At 48.9% G+C, this 16,067-nt stretch overlaps 1 protein-coding gene across 2 annotated transcripts; it reads left to right on the top strand.

The window, feature by feature from the left end:
* Positions 1-503: 503 nt before the first annotated feature.
* On the top strand, positions 504-15,373 carry Josd1 (Josephin domain containing 1). Of its 2 annotated transcripts, none has more exons than XM_052748357.1 (4): positions 504-1,329; positions 11,848-11,976; positions 12,093-12,277; positions 13,380-15,373. In XM_052748357.1, exons 1-4 carry the CDS (start codon positions 1,145-1,147, stop codon positions 13,388-13,390), a joined length of 510 nt encoding a protein of 169 aa, XP_052604317.1. In that variant the 5' UTR covers positions 504-1,144; the 3' UTR covers positions 13,391-15,373. The 2 variants fall into 2 exon arrangements, with proteins under 2 accessions (XP_052604317.1, XP_052604316.1); XM_052748356.1 differs by having other exon boundaries at positions 821-1,329; positions 12,093-12,287.
* Positions 15,374-16,067: the final 694 nt, after the last annotated feature.

The raw sequence follows: 16,067 nt of genomic DNA, 5'->3' as shown, positions 1-16,067 counted from the left end.
GCCCCGCCGGTCCGCTCCCGGAACCACAAGCCCCGCGGAGATCCCCCCCCCCTTCCGCGGGCGCAGATTGCTTCACACGGACGTCAGGGGTGACGCGAGGTTGGTGGGCGGGGTCGACGCGGGGGCGTGTCCGGGGCGCGCGCCGGGTGAGCGCCGCTGACGTCGGGCTCAGGTGCGCGTGCCCGCCCGCCCGCCCGCCCGCCCGCTCTGCCTCCTGCTCGCCCGCGCGCGGCCCAGGTGGTGGCCCGCCAGCTCTCCCGGTGGAGGCCGAGGGGGGCGACGAGCGGTCCCCGCGGGGCTGGCAACGGGAGGGCGCCGGAGCTCGCCTCACGTGACGGCGGGAGGTCGCGGCGGGGACGGCCAGCCGGGTGGGCCAGGGCTGCGCGGGGCGAGGCGGGCGTCCGGCCGCACCCTCGCGGGCCCGGCGGGGACCTCCCTGCGGCGGCGCCCCGGCCGCCGCTCCCCTTCCCCGGCCCTCCCGCGGCTCCGCCCGCGCCCAGGCCAAGCGTCTCCTCCGCTGGGCCGAGTCCGCCAGCCTGCCGGCGGGCATGGAGGACTGCCCCCGAAGCCCCCGCGCGGCCCGCGGCCGCACGCCCGCCGGCCCTCGCTAGCTGTTGGCTTCGGGCGTTTTCTTCTTCACCATCCAGCCGAGTCTTCGGAGTCCGTGGCGTTGAGATTCGCACGAAATGGAAGAAAAGGAGCGATGTGACCCATTCGGCTTTGCCCTCCTGCATTGAGGCCTAGTTGGCATCTGCAGAGAGGAAAACACAGCCAGGAAAGCGTGTTTTTTTTTTTTTTTTTTTCCCCACTCCAAAGGGGGTGGGCGGGGAGGTAGTGAAAGGGAGGAATCTTACGTTTTATATGTTCTTTTTCATTCTGCACTTTGAAAGTGGTGGCTAAATAAACTAATCCAAAAGTTATTTTTTTCTACCGAGAAGACAGAAGAGGTGGATTTTTTTTTTTTTTTTTTTTTTGGTCCCTTTTGAGTCCAACCTTTTCTCCCAGTGACAAAGCATAAATCATGGACACCAGAGAATAAGGTGAAACCTCAGGAATCTGAAGACAGAGAAGCCTAGACCTTCTGATTCAGGAGGGAAGGAGTGGGGGTGTTTATTGGCTCTGTCTGGAACCTAAATCGAAAAACATGAGTTGCATGCCATGGAAAGGGGACAAGTCCAAATCTGAATCCTTGGAGCTTCCCCAGGCAGCACCCCCCCAAATCTACCATGAGAAGCAGCACAGGGAGCTGTGTGCCCTTCACGCCCTCAACAACGTCTTCCAGGACAGCAACGCCTTCACGCGGGAAACGCTGCAGGAGATTTTCCAGAGGTAAGGCTGTCCTGCTTGGCATCTTGATCCCCACTTCTCGGTATTTCTGAATTTGTGTGGGTGGTGCATCGCCTCAGGCACGTAAACCTCCAAACCTAGTCGGCCGCTATAAGGAGCACAGGAATGGGAGATAACTCGCCATCTCTGGTCCGTCTGTTGTGGAGTAGCCTCAGTTGTGTTGATACCACGGATCTGGCCAGACAGGGGACCCCTTGTTGCGTGTCTTATTCCCATGTTGTGATGGAGACAGAGCTCTGTAGAGATCCTTAATTTCCTCCAAATAACCCGACCAGCCATGGACCCAGGGTTGAGTTCAAGTTCGTATCTCCCGGTGGTGGTCACTGCTGTAATGACTCCCTTCCAGACCCTGCCACGAAGGACTTTACAGTCTAGAAGGGAGGAGACACGATACATCCACAGTCATCTGTCACCAAAGGTGGTCCATGATGGGCACCACAAGAAAAGCGTACCCACAGTGCTTAGCTTTTCTGAGGCCATGTGCTCTTCATACATTGTTTTGTATGGCTCTCTTCACAGTCGTTTTACTGAGAGAGCAAGGGACAGAAAGATCAAGTAATTTGTCCACAGCAGCTTCTGAACAGCAGCGCTTTTGAGAGGAGCTGACTCCAGACCTCTCCTCCCGCTGCTGTGTGATGGCCCCTTCTGGGGCTAGTGAGAAATTCGGTGATGGCGCCTTTGCACATTATACAGGAGGTCCTAGGTACAGTCCCTGGCACTGTCTCCCCGAAAGAAAAATGATGGCCTTTTGGACCCTTTAGAACAAATCTATCACTCCACAAGTGGTCAGGGTTGAGCTTCATGCCCATTGCTTCGGCTTTTGAAGAGTTGAGTAGTGTCTTGCAGGACCCAGCAGCATGACTGCAGTCCAGAGCAGCTTTGACGGTGAGCTGGAAAAGGTTTGGAATACCCAGACCTCAAGGATACTATGAGACCCCAGAGGACCTCTCTGATATCCCCAATGGGAGATGAAATAACTGCTGCACAGACGGGAATTGGGGCCAGAATCAGCCTGATTAGGGTGACTTGTGAAGCAGAGGTGTATACCACTTATCCTGAAAAGCACTCCAACCCGAGTGCTCTTAGAACTCCACAGTGAGAGCAGTGCTTGTTTCCCAGTGCCGATAGAGACCAGAGTACCGCCTTGGCCTCAGCAGGGCAGATGTGCTGTCTGCTCCATAACCACTGTCTACAAGTACAGTGCACGCCTAGGAGGTAAGAAATGTGTCTTTGACCACCCAGTCATGTGACAGAAGGGAGGACCCAGGCTTCTCAACTTCTTCCTTTTGGGCAACTGTTAGTGTTTCTTCTGGGCAGCTCTGAATTGTTTCCTAATCTATCTATAAGCAGGGAGAAGGAAATGACTCACCCTGAGTACCTGAGTGTGCTTGGTACTCTGTGGTGTGTGTTAACAATCTCAGAGCAACCTTAGCAATGATCCGGGGAACCAGGCTGAGTTTATGGAGTTTGCCTAGTTTTTACCCACCAGTAAGTGAATGTCAGATTATTTACCAGTTAGTTAGTGGTATTATGTAGTTAGTCGTACTCAAGTTGACAGATTTTGACCTCTATGAGTTTGGCTCCTGGACTGACAGAGGAGTTAATCATCTTTTTTTTTTTCTTTATTAAGAAATTTTCTACTCACTCCACATGCTATCCACAGACCCCCCTCCCTCCTCCCACCTCCCAGCCCTCTTTCCCAAGCCACCCCACATCCCCACATCCCCCAAATTGAGGTCTCCCATGGGGAATCAGCAAAGCCCAGCACACTGAGCCTAGGCAGGTCCAAGCCCCTTCCCACTGCACCAAGGCTGTGCAAGGTGTCACACCACAGGCACTGGATTCCAGAAACTACCCATAGACCAGGGACATACCCCTATCCCCCTGCCTGGGTGCCCCCCAAACAGTTCGAGCCAATCAACCGTCTTCCATATCCAGAGGGCCTAGTCCAGTCCCATGGGGGCGAGTTAATCATCTTGAGACCACTAACAAACCAACACTTTACACACCATTCTGAGGGCCTTCTTTGCGCAGGCAGCTGAGTCCTCACACCCAGCTTAGGAGGTAGGCTCTGTTGTTTCCCATTATTCCAGAAGAAGAAACCAGGACATGGAGTTCGTAGTTGCTAATGGTCAGATTTGGGCCCAAGCTTTACAGCTCCAGGGCCTGCCTCCAAAGTTCTCCTCCTGGCTGCATGCTGTAAACTGGAAAAGCTCATCAGAGAAGCAGGAACTTCAGTAGCTGCCTTTCCAGCTAGTAAGTGGGCTGGACTGGGGGTCTGGGCCGTATCATCAAATGGTTGTGGATAACAGTGGGTGTCTTTCCGATACCTCTTCCCTGAGTGAAAGATGGTAAATATCTGCTGAGCACCCACAAGGGACCAGGGCCCTGTTCCTTTTGAACCTTTTGCAAATTGTGGTATATTTCTATGTTCCTAATCAGCACAGTACAGGCTGACCAGTAAGAGAATTCCAGAGAAGGAGTTCCATTATAGAGCATTTTAAAGTAATGTCACCCCTCCTACCCCCACATGTGGAAGGAATCCAGAAGAAAATATAAAGGAAAAAGGTGAGAAAAGACTAGCCACTCCCAGTGTGCGGGGAGGCGTTGTAGAAAAAACAAGCTGAGCAGGGCACCTCAGGGCTATTCGAGGGGCAGGTCTAAGACTGAGGTGCAGAGAGAGCCATGCACAGTGGAGCGGTTTAAAAATGAATAGATGGTCTCTTTAGAAACTGCCATTCATGGGGCTCAGCAGTTAAGAACACTGGCTGCTCTTCCAGAGGCCTCAAGTTCAATTCCCAGCACCCACGCTGCAGCTTACAATTGTCTGTAACTCCAGTTCCAAGGGATCTGGCAACATCATACAAATGCATATAGGTAAAAACACCAATGCACGTGCATGTGTGCTCGCATGTGCGTGCTTGCTCGCTCTCTCTCTCTTAAAAAAAAGAAAAGAAACTGGTATTCAGAGAGAAGAAAGCTGATGAAATTAATCCTTGCTGGTTTAAAAATGTGGCTCATGTGGTGGAAATGGAAGGAAGAGTGTTGATAAGAGCCATTTGTTGAAAGGAAGTTCATTCTAGCAGTTGAGTTTTAGCCAGTTGAAGGAGGAGAAATACAAAAGCAGGGCGGGGTTTTAATAGAGTTGTGGAGATGACGTGACTCATGCTTGGAACAGAAATGAGTAAGAATTTAGAACAGAGCTAATGCTGATTAGCAGCGGGGTAGGGGGTGGGGGTGGGGGTCAGGTATAACTGAGCCTTGATCTCGGAGAAGATACCTCAGACAGTGGGCCCATGCCATCAGTGTGTATTTCATGTGTGTATATCTCCAAACTCTGAAAAAGAAGGGTTGAGAGGTGAACTCATAGGATAGTTTTTATCTTTTGTGGTGCTAGGGATTGAATTTCTGGCCTTATGCGTGCTAGGCCAGTGTTCTGCTACTGTACACATCATCTTGTTGTAGCATTTATTTGATCTTATTCACCGTGTTTTATGTTGGGGGGGGGGGTTGCCTGCGTGAATGTCTTTGCACCACATACATGTGTTGGATTCTCTGGAACTGGAGTTACAGATGGTTGTCATACAGATGGTATACAGCCATGTGCACACTGGGAACCAAACCTGGGTCTTTGGAAGAATAACCAATGCTCTACCCACTGAGCCATCTCTCCAGCCCCTGTAGTAGCTAGGGGTTACTTTTTTTTTTTTTTTTTTTTGGCTAGGCTACTTTGGAAATGCTTAGGCCTAAAACCTTTTGTCTGGCCCTTTCTCATTGTTTTAGTGCTCAGATGTTCTTGCAGCTAGCTCTGCACTCCCTCCTAAACAGAATAATTATTAAAATCTAATTAGACAGAAACTAGCCCGGTGACAGGGGAACGCTAATGAACAAAGGAACCAGAAGGTTAGGCGTGTTGGTGAATGGTTACAAGGGTAAGTAAGCACTCTGGTTTCTTCACTATTCAGTTATGAGAACTGAGAGGAGCCACATTTAAAAGTCTGAGAAGGTGAGAAACTAAGAAAAGTGTGGAGGGTTTTTGTTTGTTTGGTTTGGTTTTTTGAGACAGGGTTTCTCTGTGTAGCCCTGGCTGTCATGGAACTTAGTCTGTAGATCAGGGTGGCCTCAAATGCAGAGATTTGCCTACCACTGCCTGGCTAAGGTGCTGAGTATTAACCTCTAGGAATTGGAGTAGCTCATCCAAACCTGTGATGGGAGGAGCTGTGTTTTATTTAGAAACATACTAGGAAATTCTGATGAAAGAAAGAATTAAGGGAGAAAAAAGTTGATTAATTCTCTCCCTCCCTCCCTCCTTCTCCCTCTTCATTAAAATCCAAAATCACTACCATTGCAGGCATAGTAGTGACTTTGGAGACGTAACCTGGGCTAGAGCTCACCTTAGAGTTTTTCAATCTTACCCAATTCTGGCTGCAGTAGCAAACACCAGAAGTTTGCTGTAAGCCCCAGCATTTCTGTAGAAATCAGCAAGGTAGTGGACCATTGTGGGGAAGTAACCGTGGGCAGTTCGGTGTCCTCTTCGAGGCTCCTTCCTCGCTGTGCCACTTACGTGGCAGCTGTGCGTGACTGTGCAAGCCACTGTAACCTTTACACCTCAGCTTCCTTATTTACAGTAAAGATTGTAGAAGGATTAAATGATAACGCCCCAGGAAGCAGCTGACCCAGTGGGCAGTCAGTTATCCTTAAAAGTAAAAGAAAGGACTTTTGGGAGGCAGGGGGAGAATTAGGGGTAGACAATCCCCCTTCTACAAATGACCAGCCCTGTAGAATGGAATGGAAACTGTTAGCATTTCCTATATTGATCAGATTTGTCTTTGAAAGGAGATCTCATGTAGCCCAGACTGATCTGGAACTGGTTATATATAAGACGACACTGAGCTTCTGATCCTCGGCCCTCCACCTCCCAAGTACTAGATAACAGCCCTTGTCATCGCTCCCTATATTGATCAGTTCGGACATGGTTATTAGATGCCAATGCCTGGCTGAGAGGTAACATTAAAGAGTTCCAGGGACTCACTGTTTGAATGCTTGCCAAATGAATTCTTCAATAAATTAGTATTGATGGTGTTTGGATAAATTTGGATTATGTGTGGTCCTCTGAGTCTCTCTCCATTTTCAGAGTCTGGAGGGATTCTGTGGAAGAGAGGGGGATGTGAGGTTGAGCCAGAAGAAGCTGTGGGATTTGGTTTGTAGTCAGAAGTAGGATAAAGTACTAAAGGCCACATGGTTTTGGTGCCTGAAGTATACCAAGCTCCCTGGAGAGGACAGCAGTGGGTTGAGTAGGATGGGACCCGGAGTTGGCCAGCAGGCGGTAGGCTATACTGTCAGTCCCAGAGGAGGGGAATGATGCCTTGGCGAGTGTGGCAGAAATGTATGCGCTGACCTGTTGGAAGGAGAGTTTGGAGTCAAGGAGATGAGTCTGGGAGTCTTTCAAAAGCCCAGTGTAGACTAGGGGCCTCCAGTTAGGAAAGAAAGTGAGAATAGGCAAGAGAGGGTCTGAATCTTTTTTTTTTTTTTTTTTTTTTTTTTTTTTGATTTTTCGACAAGACAGGGTTTCTCTGCGTAGTTTTGGTGCCTGTAGACCAGGCTGGCCTCGAACTCACAGAGATCCTCCTGGCTCTACCTCCCGAGTGCTGGGATTAAAGGCATGTGTTACTGCTGCCCGGCGAGGGGCTGAATCTTAACAAGAGTTTTTAAGAGATGAGAGCAGGACAAGAGATCCTGGGACAGCAGTCTTGAGAAGCAGCCTTCGGAATAGATGTCTGTGTAGTCTGGTGTTGAGGGCTGAAACACAATGTAATCTTCTCCTGGAGACTCAGGATGAAGACTGTGCTAGAGACTCATTCCTCCAGGAAGCCACTTTACTTGCTGGCTCATCCTGTTGTTACTGTATTGAAATATTAGATGCCTCTCAGAGCCTCCAATAATGAGCATGGAATTGGGAGACTCAGGAGAGCACTGCTCTGGGCATGAGCCTGCAGGGAGGTAGCCAATGGGAGGTTGAAGTCTTAGCAGGCTCTGGTGATGCCATCTTCCTTGTATTGGTCAGAGACTCTCCAGGAAAGATGGAAGCCACACAATAGGTTCCTGAAGAGTGGGTAGAGGGAAAGGATCTGCTACCACCCAAGCTTGGCCTCCTCTCCACTGCTCTCTCCCACTGCCAGGAGAGAACCTTTGCCCTAGTGCTCATGTTTCAGCCTCGGGACTCAGGACTCAACAGACCTTTCTGCTCAGCAGCCGGTTACCACCTCCCATCCCACCCTGGCTCTTGGGTCTCCACTGTAAGCAGGACAACTGGATTCTCATGAACCCAGGTTTGAGCTTAGTTCCGTCAACTGTTAGTGTTCATGGACAGTGAAAATCACCTGACTTCATGTGCTGGCATGGCACAAGCCTAGCATTCCCAGCACCTAGGAGTTGGAAGCAGGAGGATTAGGAGTTTGAAGTTATCCTCGGCTACATAGTGACTCTGAAGTTAGCCTAGGCTACATGAGACCTTTTTTGGGGGTGGTTGGAGGGTTCAAAACAGGTTTCTCTGTGTAACAGCCCTGGTTGTCCTGGAACTGGCTCTGTAGAACAGGCTGGCCTTAGACTCACAGATCCATCTGCCTCTGCCTCCCCGCTGGGATTAAAGGTGTGTGCCACCACCACCCACTGATACCTTTCATAAGAAAAGAAAAAAAATACTTTAAAAAATCACCTAACTTTAGAATTTAAAAAAATTTATTTTTATTATTTAAAAATTATCAGAAAAGAAATGAAAAGAAAAAGGTACATTAAAAAAAAAAAAAAGGACCACCCACAGCCATGGCCCAGATTAGGGCTGCTTTCTGCTGCCTAGGTACCCAATTTCTGGATGCCTATGGGAAGAGCTTTTTGACAAGGCCAACAAACACCACTCTTTACACAGCCTGGCCCTGTTAAGGGTACCCTATTGCAGAAAGCCCCTGTAGGGGCTAGCTTCTGAAACTACTTTATTCCTAACCAGCTTTTACTATCAGGCGCTGAGTGGAGACAATAGCATCCAGACTGTGGTCCTGTTGGAGGGAACCTGCTAATCTTAGGCTGGTTTGCCTTGGCTTTTTGAGGTCTCTTGTTTAAGTGCCCAGTCCTGGACTTTCTGGGTAATTGGGGTTGGGGGCTTGAAGCAGAAAATATATTGAAAGAAAATGGCACATAAAAAACTGTGTATGCGCCGGGCGGTGGTGGCGCACGCCTTTAACCCCAGCACTCAGGAGGCAGAGCCAGGCGGATCTCTGTGAGTTCGAGGCCAGCCTGGGCTACCAAGTGAGTTCCAGGAAAGGCACAAAGCTACACAGAGAAACCCTGTCTTGAAAAACCAAAAAAAAACCAAAAAAACAAAAACCTGTGTATGGCCGGGGGCAGTGGTGGAGCTCGCCTTTAATCCTAGCACTTGGGTGGGAGGCAGAGCCAGGTGGATCTCTGTGAGTTCAAGGCCAGCCTAGGCTACAGAGTCAGTTCCAGAAAAGGCTCCAAAGCTACACAGAGAAACTCTGTCTGGAAAAAAACAAACGACAACAAAATTATGTATGAGTATGTGCCCATGAGTGCAGGTACCTGAGGAACCTAGAGGCATCAGATCCCTAGGAGCTGGACTTGGATGGCTGTGAGCTGCCTGCTGTGGATTTTGGGAACTACTCAGGCCCTCCAGAAGAGCAAACACTCCTAGCCAATGAGCCATCTTTCAGCTCCACACCTCAGGATTTTGTACTTAAATGGAATGAATTCATACCTCCTAGTGTGAGGATTAAATGAGGCATTTCCTAAAGCAGTAGTCCTAGTATTGAGCAGGTGATGAGCATCACAGTAAATGACATTTGGTTGCAGCATGGGGAATTGGTGCCTTTGCTCTAGAGATGAGCAAGTGAGCCCTTTTCCCCAGAAACTGGAATTCCAGGTTGTTATGAGCCATCATGTGGGTGCTAGAAATCAAACCTGGGTCTTCTATAAGAGTAGCCAGTGCCCTTAACCAGAGTCAACTCTCCAGCCCTAAATCCCTGTGATGCCCACCCAGTATGGTGGCACACGCGTTTAATCCCAGCACTTGAGAGGCATAGGCAGGAAGATCTCTGAGTTCAGTGCCAACCTGCTCTACCTAGTGAGCTCCAGCTAGTTACATAGTGAGGCTCTGCAAAACAAAACAAAGTAAAATAAATCACTGTGACAGTTCAAGCTATAGAGTCCCAGGATTTCAAGAGAGACTGCTCATATTATTTTTAGAAAGATTCATTATTTTTATTTTATGAGTATGGCTATTTTGACTGTATATATGTTTGTGCCTCACTTGTGTCCATCGCTCATGGAGGCCAGGAAAGGGCTTCAGATCTCCTGGAACTGGAGTTACAGATGGTTTTGAGCCACCATGTGAGGACTGGGTCATCCTCCAGCCACTCCATCCCACTTCTGTTTTTTGAGACAATGTCTTTCCCATACTGTCCAGGCTGGCCTGGAACTCTCCCAGTCCTGCCCCAGACTTGCGATTGTTGGGGTTACAAGTGTGCGCCACCAGCCTCTGCAACTGGAGAGTTTTAAACACAGCCAAGGGCATATTTGTTTTTGAAAAAGGGGCTCATGATATAGCTCAGTCGGCAGAGTGTTTGCTTGGCATGAATAATGCTTTCGAACTGCCAACACCCACCCCAAATCAGTATGGATGCTATGTTTGAAGAAGTTTTTGTTTTGTTTTAAGCAAGATTTCTTAAAGTTTTAGAATTGACTTCTTGGCCCAAAGTAGATACTTTTTTCTGGAAGTGACACAGTGCAACCTCTGGATATCTTCCTTCCTGAAGAACCCACCATGTTTTCCTCTCCCTTTATAGGAATGTTAGAGACATATTGACCCATCATGTGACACAACACCTTTGATCCCAACACTTGGGAGGCAGAGGCAGGCAGATTTCTGTGAGTTACCGGACAGCCAGGGCAATGTACAGAGACCCTGTCCCAAAACAACAACAACAAAAAGATATGTTAACCCTCCAGTCAACATGGCCTTCCTCATCTCCTGGCTTTTCTAGACTATGAAAACAAAATAATAAGATGAGAAATGCCTTTCAGTGCAAGCCTCAGCTGGAAAATGGAATTGCTAAAAGGAGCAATAAAAAAGAAAAGGGCTTGAAATAGGTGGGGTGGTGCATACCTCTAATCTTGGCACTTTGGAGCTGAGGCAAGAGGATCCTGATTTCAGGGCCAGCCTGAGCTAGTATGGAGGGAGACCTTAGTTGAAGGCTGGGTAGGCCACCAGAGCTACAGTTGAGTTTTGTTTATCTAGTATAAGGTTTTTTGTTTGTTTCCAAGACAGGGCTTCTCTGTTGTAGCCCTGGCTGTCCTGGAACTCAATCTGTATGTAGATCAGGCTGGCCTCAAACTCAGAGATTCACCTGCCTCTGCCTATAGGGTTTGTTTCTTTTCAATTGATTCTTTGTGCTTTTACTTTTTATTTTTTCAGGATACACGCAGGCATTCATGCATGGACACACACACACACACACACACACACACACACACTGTCTGTAGATGAGTTCTCCGTTCCAGTTTAATATAGACCTCGTTAGTTTTTATTGCCTTTTACTTGGCTCTAGTTCATGCAGTTATGCTGCCTGTCTCAACTGCTACACACCTTTGAATATTTCATGATTACCGAAGTACAAGTCTTAAGTAGAGTACTGAAATTGCAAAAGGCAGGAGTAACAGTTACTAACTGTGCCACTTAAAACATCACATATCACTTACTAGTGGTTTTGTTACTTTCATAGTGAAGGAAGGTCTCACTATGTCTGACTGGCCTACAACTCACTAAGTAGATGAGGCTGGACTTGAACTCACAGAGACTATCCTACCTCTGGCTCCTTAGTGCCAGAATTAAAGGTGTGTGCTGCCGCGTCACCGCCGCCACCACCACAGCCACTACAACCACCACGCCCATGCCCAGCTTTGTCGGTGTTTTTTAGAAAGGTTTGTATCCAAGAGAAAGAGCAGCAGTAGGAAGGCCGTGCTGACAGGAGTACATAAAGAAGACCAGTACTTGCGTGGAGCATTTCTTGTTTGTTTTGTTTATCGAGACAGGGTTTCTCTATGTAGCCCTGGCTGTCCTGGAACTCATTCTGTAGACCAGGCTAGCCTCCAAATCACAGAGGTCCGCCTGCCTCTGCCTCCCGAGTGCTGGATTAAAGGAGTGGGTTACCACCGCCGCCGTGCGCATCCTTTCTGTGGTCCCTCCCTTCACTGTGACACTCCTCCCCAAAAGGCCAGCGAGGTCTCCACCTTCCTGAACTGTCTTGCACTGGGAGAGGCAATCTCTAGGCTAGCCGGGGCCACGCATGCAGTGCTGAGGTAGAGACTGGTGAGACCATTCTGCCGAGGGAACCAGCTTCCAGGGCCGTGCTGCAAAATGCTTTCTGGTGGCACACGGCTGGGGAGGCGGGGCGGGTCAGTGAGCCTAAGCTTCTCCTTTTACATTCCTAGGTTGTCTCCAAACACTATGGTGACGCCCCACAAGAAGAGCATGCTGGGAAATGGGAACTATGATGTGAATGTCATCATGGCAGCACTTCAAACCAAAGGCTATGAGGCTGTTTGGTGGGACAAGCGCAGGTAGAGAACCAAACTTGATTTGCCAACAGGGGCTGGTTATGGTGCCAACCCCAAGTGAATGGGGGCAGCCATGCAGAGTGGCTGCCCCAGAGCCTCACACCTTTTCTCTCCTGCAGGGACGTGGGTGTCATTGCTCTCAGTAACGTCATGGGCTTCATCATGAACCTGCCCTCCAGCCTGTGCTGGGGTCCCCTCAAGTTGCCTCTCAAAAGGCAGCACTGGATCTGCGTTCGTGAGGTGGGAGGGGCCTACTACAACCTTGACTCCAAACTCAAGATGCCGGAGTGGATTGGAGGCGAGAGTGAGCTCAGGTGACCCCCAAAGGCTGGGCTTTCAGGCTTTTAGCTTGGGGTACTGGGAAGTCAGACTCATCTGATTATTTGACAAAGGAAGTTCCTTGACCTGCCTTCTTGGAATCATAGGGTCTTAGGCTGAAGACTCAATTAGGACTCCATCCCTTTGATGAACGGGTTTCACATCCATGATTCTAGCCTTCTGGTCTGGTGGGGCCGACAGCCACCTCTCCATTTAGACAACTGCCAGTTAAGAGAGAGGAAGATGATACAGTTCAGACAGGGTTAAGTTTCTCTATGACCAAAGGTTTTTGTTGATGTTTTGTTTTGTTTTAGAGTCTATGTAGTCTTGGCTGTCCTAGAACTCCTTATGTAGACTAGGCTGGTCTTGAACTCAGATCTACCTTCTGCCTGCCCTTGCCTCTTGAGTGCTGGGATTAAAGGCATACACCACCACCACTCCCAGTCCTGTAACTGAAGTTTTTCCTTTTATTATTGTATGTGTGCAGGTGTGTGTGCTCCTGGGCATATATGGAGGCCAAAGGACAATTTTCAGGTGTTAATCTTCTTCCACTGTGGGTTCCTGGGATCTCAGTCAGGTTGTCAGGCCTGCTTGGCAAGTGCTTTACCTTGAGCTCGCCCAGGTTTTATGCTATTTTGTTTGTTTGACACTTAGTAACCATTAGAATATGCTGTGTTCTAGAACTCACAGCAGCACACTAATGGCAGTAATATCTGAGAATGAGCAGAAATTGAGACTGGAATTCTAACAGGAATGGAGGAGTAACCAAGCCTGGACCCTCTAAGTCAGTCACCCCTGGAGTTATAGGATTGCCATAAGGGATAGCCTAGTGGTTGTGGTGCACCTCTTTTATCCCAGCACTCAGGGGGCAGGGGCAGGTGGATCTCTGAATCTGAGGCCACCTGGTCTACAGAGTGAGTTCCAGGACAGCCAGAGCTACAGAGAAACCCTGTCACAAACAAACAAAAGAGGATTGCCATGGGTGTTAAGTGGAGAGGTGTTTCTATTCTGGTGAATGGGTGACCCCAAGACTGCAATCCGCAAATCAGTGGCATCTCATTTCTTGTTGCCTATTCCCTCTTCCATAGGAAATTTCTAAAATACCATTTGCGAGGAAAAAACTGTGAACTCCTACTGGTGGTACCAGAAGAAGTGGAAGCCCATCAGAGCTGGAGGGCGGATGTGTGACAGTTCTGCTGGACCCGCTCTTCGCCTCAACCCTCCAGCCCTCTTTGATGTGCTGTGGCCTCTACAATGGGTCTGTCCAGCCACTTCCCCAAACATCTCATTGGGTTTCCCCCTCAAATTTGCCAGTGCAATAGGACAGGTGTGTGGACTGTCACAGAGCCACCAAGCACTGTCTGTGCCTGGGGGAAGAAGGTAGAGGAGCTCTGAACACTTAGGGCAAGCCATTGAACACCCTTTTCTATTTCAGAGGGAGGGTGAAAAGGGTCCTTGGGGGCGCTTGCTTATTTCCCCTTTCTATGAGGACTTGACACAGGTTCTGCTGGTAGTTGTCACTGATGCTCCAGGCTCACAGGGGGGCCGCCTCCTCTTTTTATCTCCTGTGGCACCAGGGTGTCCAAGGACACAGTACACACAGAGCCCAGTGACTCGCTCAGAGGACCCAGAGCATAAGCGTCTCAGGAAACTGTCAAGCCCCTAGTGGTGGCACCGCATGCCATCTGCATCCATGATGCCACCTCTTACCCCATTTTTAATCCTAGCCAGCCTTGGAGTTTTATACTGAAAAGTTCTGATATTCCAAAGTCGGTAAATTGCATGGTATTCCAGCAAGACAGTGGTGAAAAAGATGCCTAATATTGTGGAGCTGAAGCCCCATTAGGACAGTCACGGGTAGCTTTTCACTCTAATATGTCCCTACCATTTCACTACATTGACTCAGGAAGCTCTGGGGCAAAGACAATGAAGAGGGACAGCACTCCTGGTTGGCCCATTTTAGCAAAGTCAGAAACACATCTACCGTTGGCATCGAACTCCAAAGTTGGGGACAGAGTTGAGAGGAAACTGCCATGAAGGTGAGCCTCACAGTTTGAGAATGAGAACTGGTAGGCACATCCTGGGCTCCAGCACTGTGGCATGGGAGTCTCAGGTTGCTTGTGTGCATCTTTGTGTAGTTTCCTTCACCAACTGAGGTTGGCTCACCCCCACCTCAAGTAGTTCTAGACCATTTTTTTCTCCTGTAATTTTGGAAAATTAGAGGAAATAAATATCATACCACACACCAATGTGGCTGTGGTGGCCTTCAAGGTGGGCAGGCAGGTGACCTGGCCAGCCCTTAGGGAGCCATGGTCTCTGCAGGTCTGAGAGCTGCCCCATGGCCAGGCTTCTCCCTTGGCAGCAGAGCTAGCCTAGGGGCTTGCATGTCAATCCTGAGCAAGCATATTGGGGTGAAGCAGGGGCTATCTCCCCACTGTGACTGGAGTGCATGTTTACACCAGCACTTTTTCTGCACATGTATCTTCAATCCAACAAGGCCGTTTTTTATTCGAGTAGCAGAGGCCCCGGGTGGCTACTGCATTACACTCAACCACGGTCATCTGTACCATTTTCTACACCGGATCTGCTTGGCACCATGGGGAGCTCTGACCCTGCACAATGACATTCCAATCACTACCAGCCAGAAGTTACAGCCGACCTTGCTGATTGTCACAAGCCGGACCTTGGGTCCATTGGCACTGTCGGTGGTCGTAAGCCATTTCCTGGGAGAGGAGACTCCTCTCTCCAGATCTGCCTGGGCCTGTGCAAATGGCACTGCAAAGGAGTCCCACGCACGTGGAGTCCATGAGCCAGTGGGATGGACAAAGACGCTTAAGCATTTCAGGGCTGGTTCTGTTCATATCCAATTCTGGTGCTTAGGAACAGGGACCCATGTGATGCCGGAGGGCAAAAAGCCCCACTCCTTAAGGAAGGGGCATCCTGACCCTGATGCCCAGCGAGGGGCAGCCCTAGGCTTTGTTTTTCTTGCTTTATTCCCTTTTTTTTGTTGGCCTTGTGCTGGGTTTGTTTACAAAGATGTATTTTGTTTAACCAAATATTAAAAATGAAAAACTGAACACAAGTCTACTTGTTGCCTAACTGATTATGTAAACACCTTTGATATGATTCTGACATAAAAGGGATTTTGTCACCACTCCGAGACACTTTGATCAAATCTCTCACCTGAAAAACCAAGATAAAGTATTTACTTAGTGGGATTTAGTTCAGAGGTGCCCCCAGCTATCCTGTTGTCCTAGCAGTGGGGAGGCTGAGGCAAGATGTATTCAACATCAGTCTGGGATCCAGCTAGCTATACCCTGCCTCAAACAAAAATGCCCTTGAGGCATTTGAATTTACTGTAATTTTAAAAATGAGACTTCTGTTGGAATTTGTACCTTGTTGACTGTCTTCTATTAGTGCTTCTCTAATTATCAAGCGAAAAGCCAAACACACTGAGCTAGCTACTGGCTTGGAGAGCACACAACAGTGGTCTAGTTGGAAGGCTGGCTTTGAATCCAGACCCTACAGTGACAGGCCTTGTGCAGATTCCTTAACCCATGGGAATAGCACAACCTCCTCAATCACAGAGTAGGATTAGAAAACCTGCACAATAAATTAGAGTCAAGCTAGGTGTGGTGTCGTACACATCTGATCCACCACTCAGGAGGCAGAGGCAGGCAATCCTGAGTTGGAAGCCAACCTGATCTATATAGACCATTTCAAGAGAAAGACAAAAGACCAACATTGAGTGGAAAAACTGCAAGGTTCAAAGATAG

The sequence above is a fragment of the Peromyscus californicus genome, unplaced genomic scaffold, assembly GCF_007827085.1.
Source record: "Peromyscus californicus insignis strain IS unplaced genomic scaffold, ASM782708v3 Scaffold_20__1_contigs__length_68692818, whole genome shotgun sequence".
Classification (NCBI taxonomy): Eukaryota; Metazoa; Chordata; class Mammalia; order Rodentia; family Cricetidae; genus Peromyscus; species Peromyscus californicus.
The sequence above is the reverse complement of the archived record's forward strand: the minus strand, read 5'-3'. Positions and strand labels throughout refer to the sequence as shown.

Excerpts from the sequence above, each read along its gene's own strand:
- Josd1 (XM_052748356.1), top strand. The coding sequence starts at position 1,145 with ATGAGTTGCATGCCATGGAAAGGGGACAAGTCCAAATCTGAATCCTTG. Across the intron at positions 1,330-11,847 it reads CTGCAGGAGATTTTCCAGAG|GTTGTCTCCAAACACTATGG; the intron begins GTAAGGCTGTCC and ends TTACATTCCTAG. Across the intron at positions 12,288-13,379 it reads GGAGGCGAGAGTGAGCTCAG|GAAATTTCTAAAATACCATT; the intron begins GTGACCCCCAAA and ends CCTCTTCCATAG.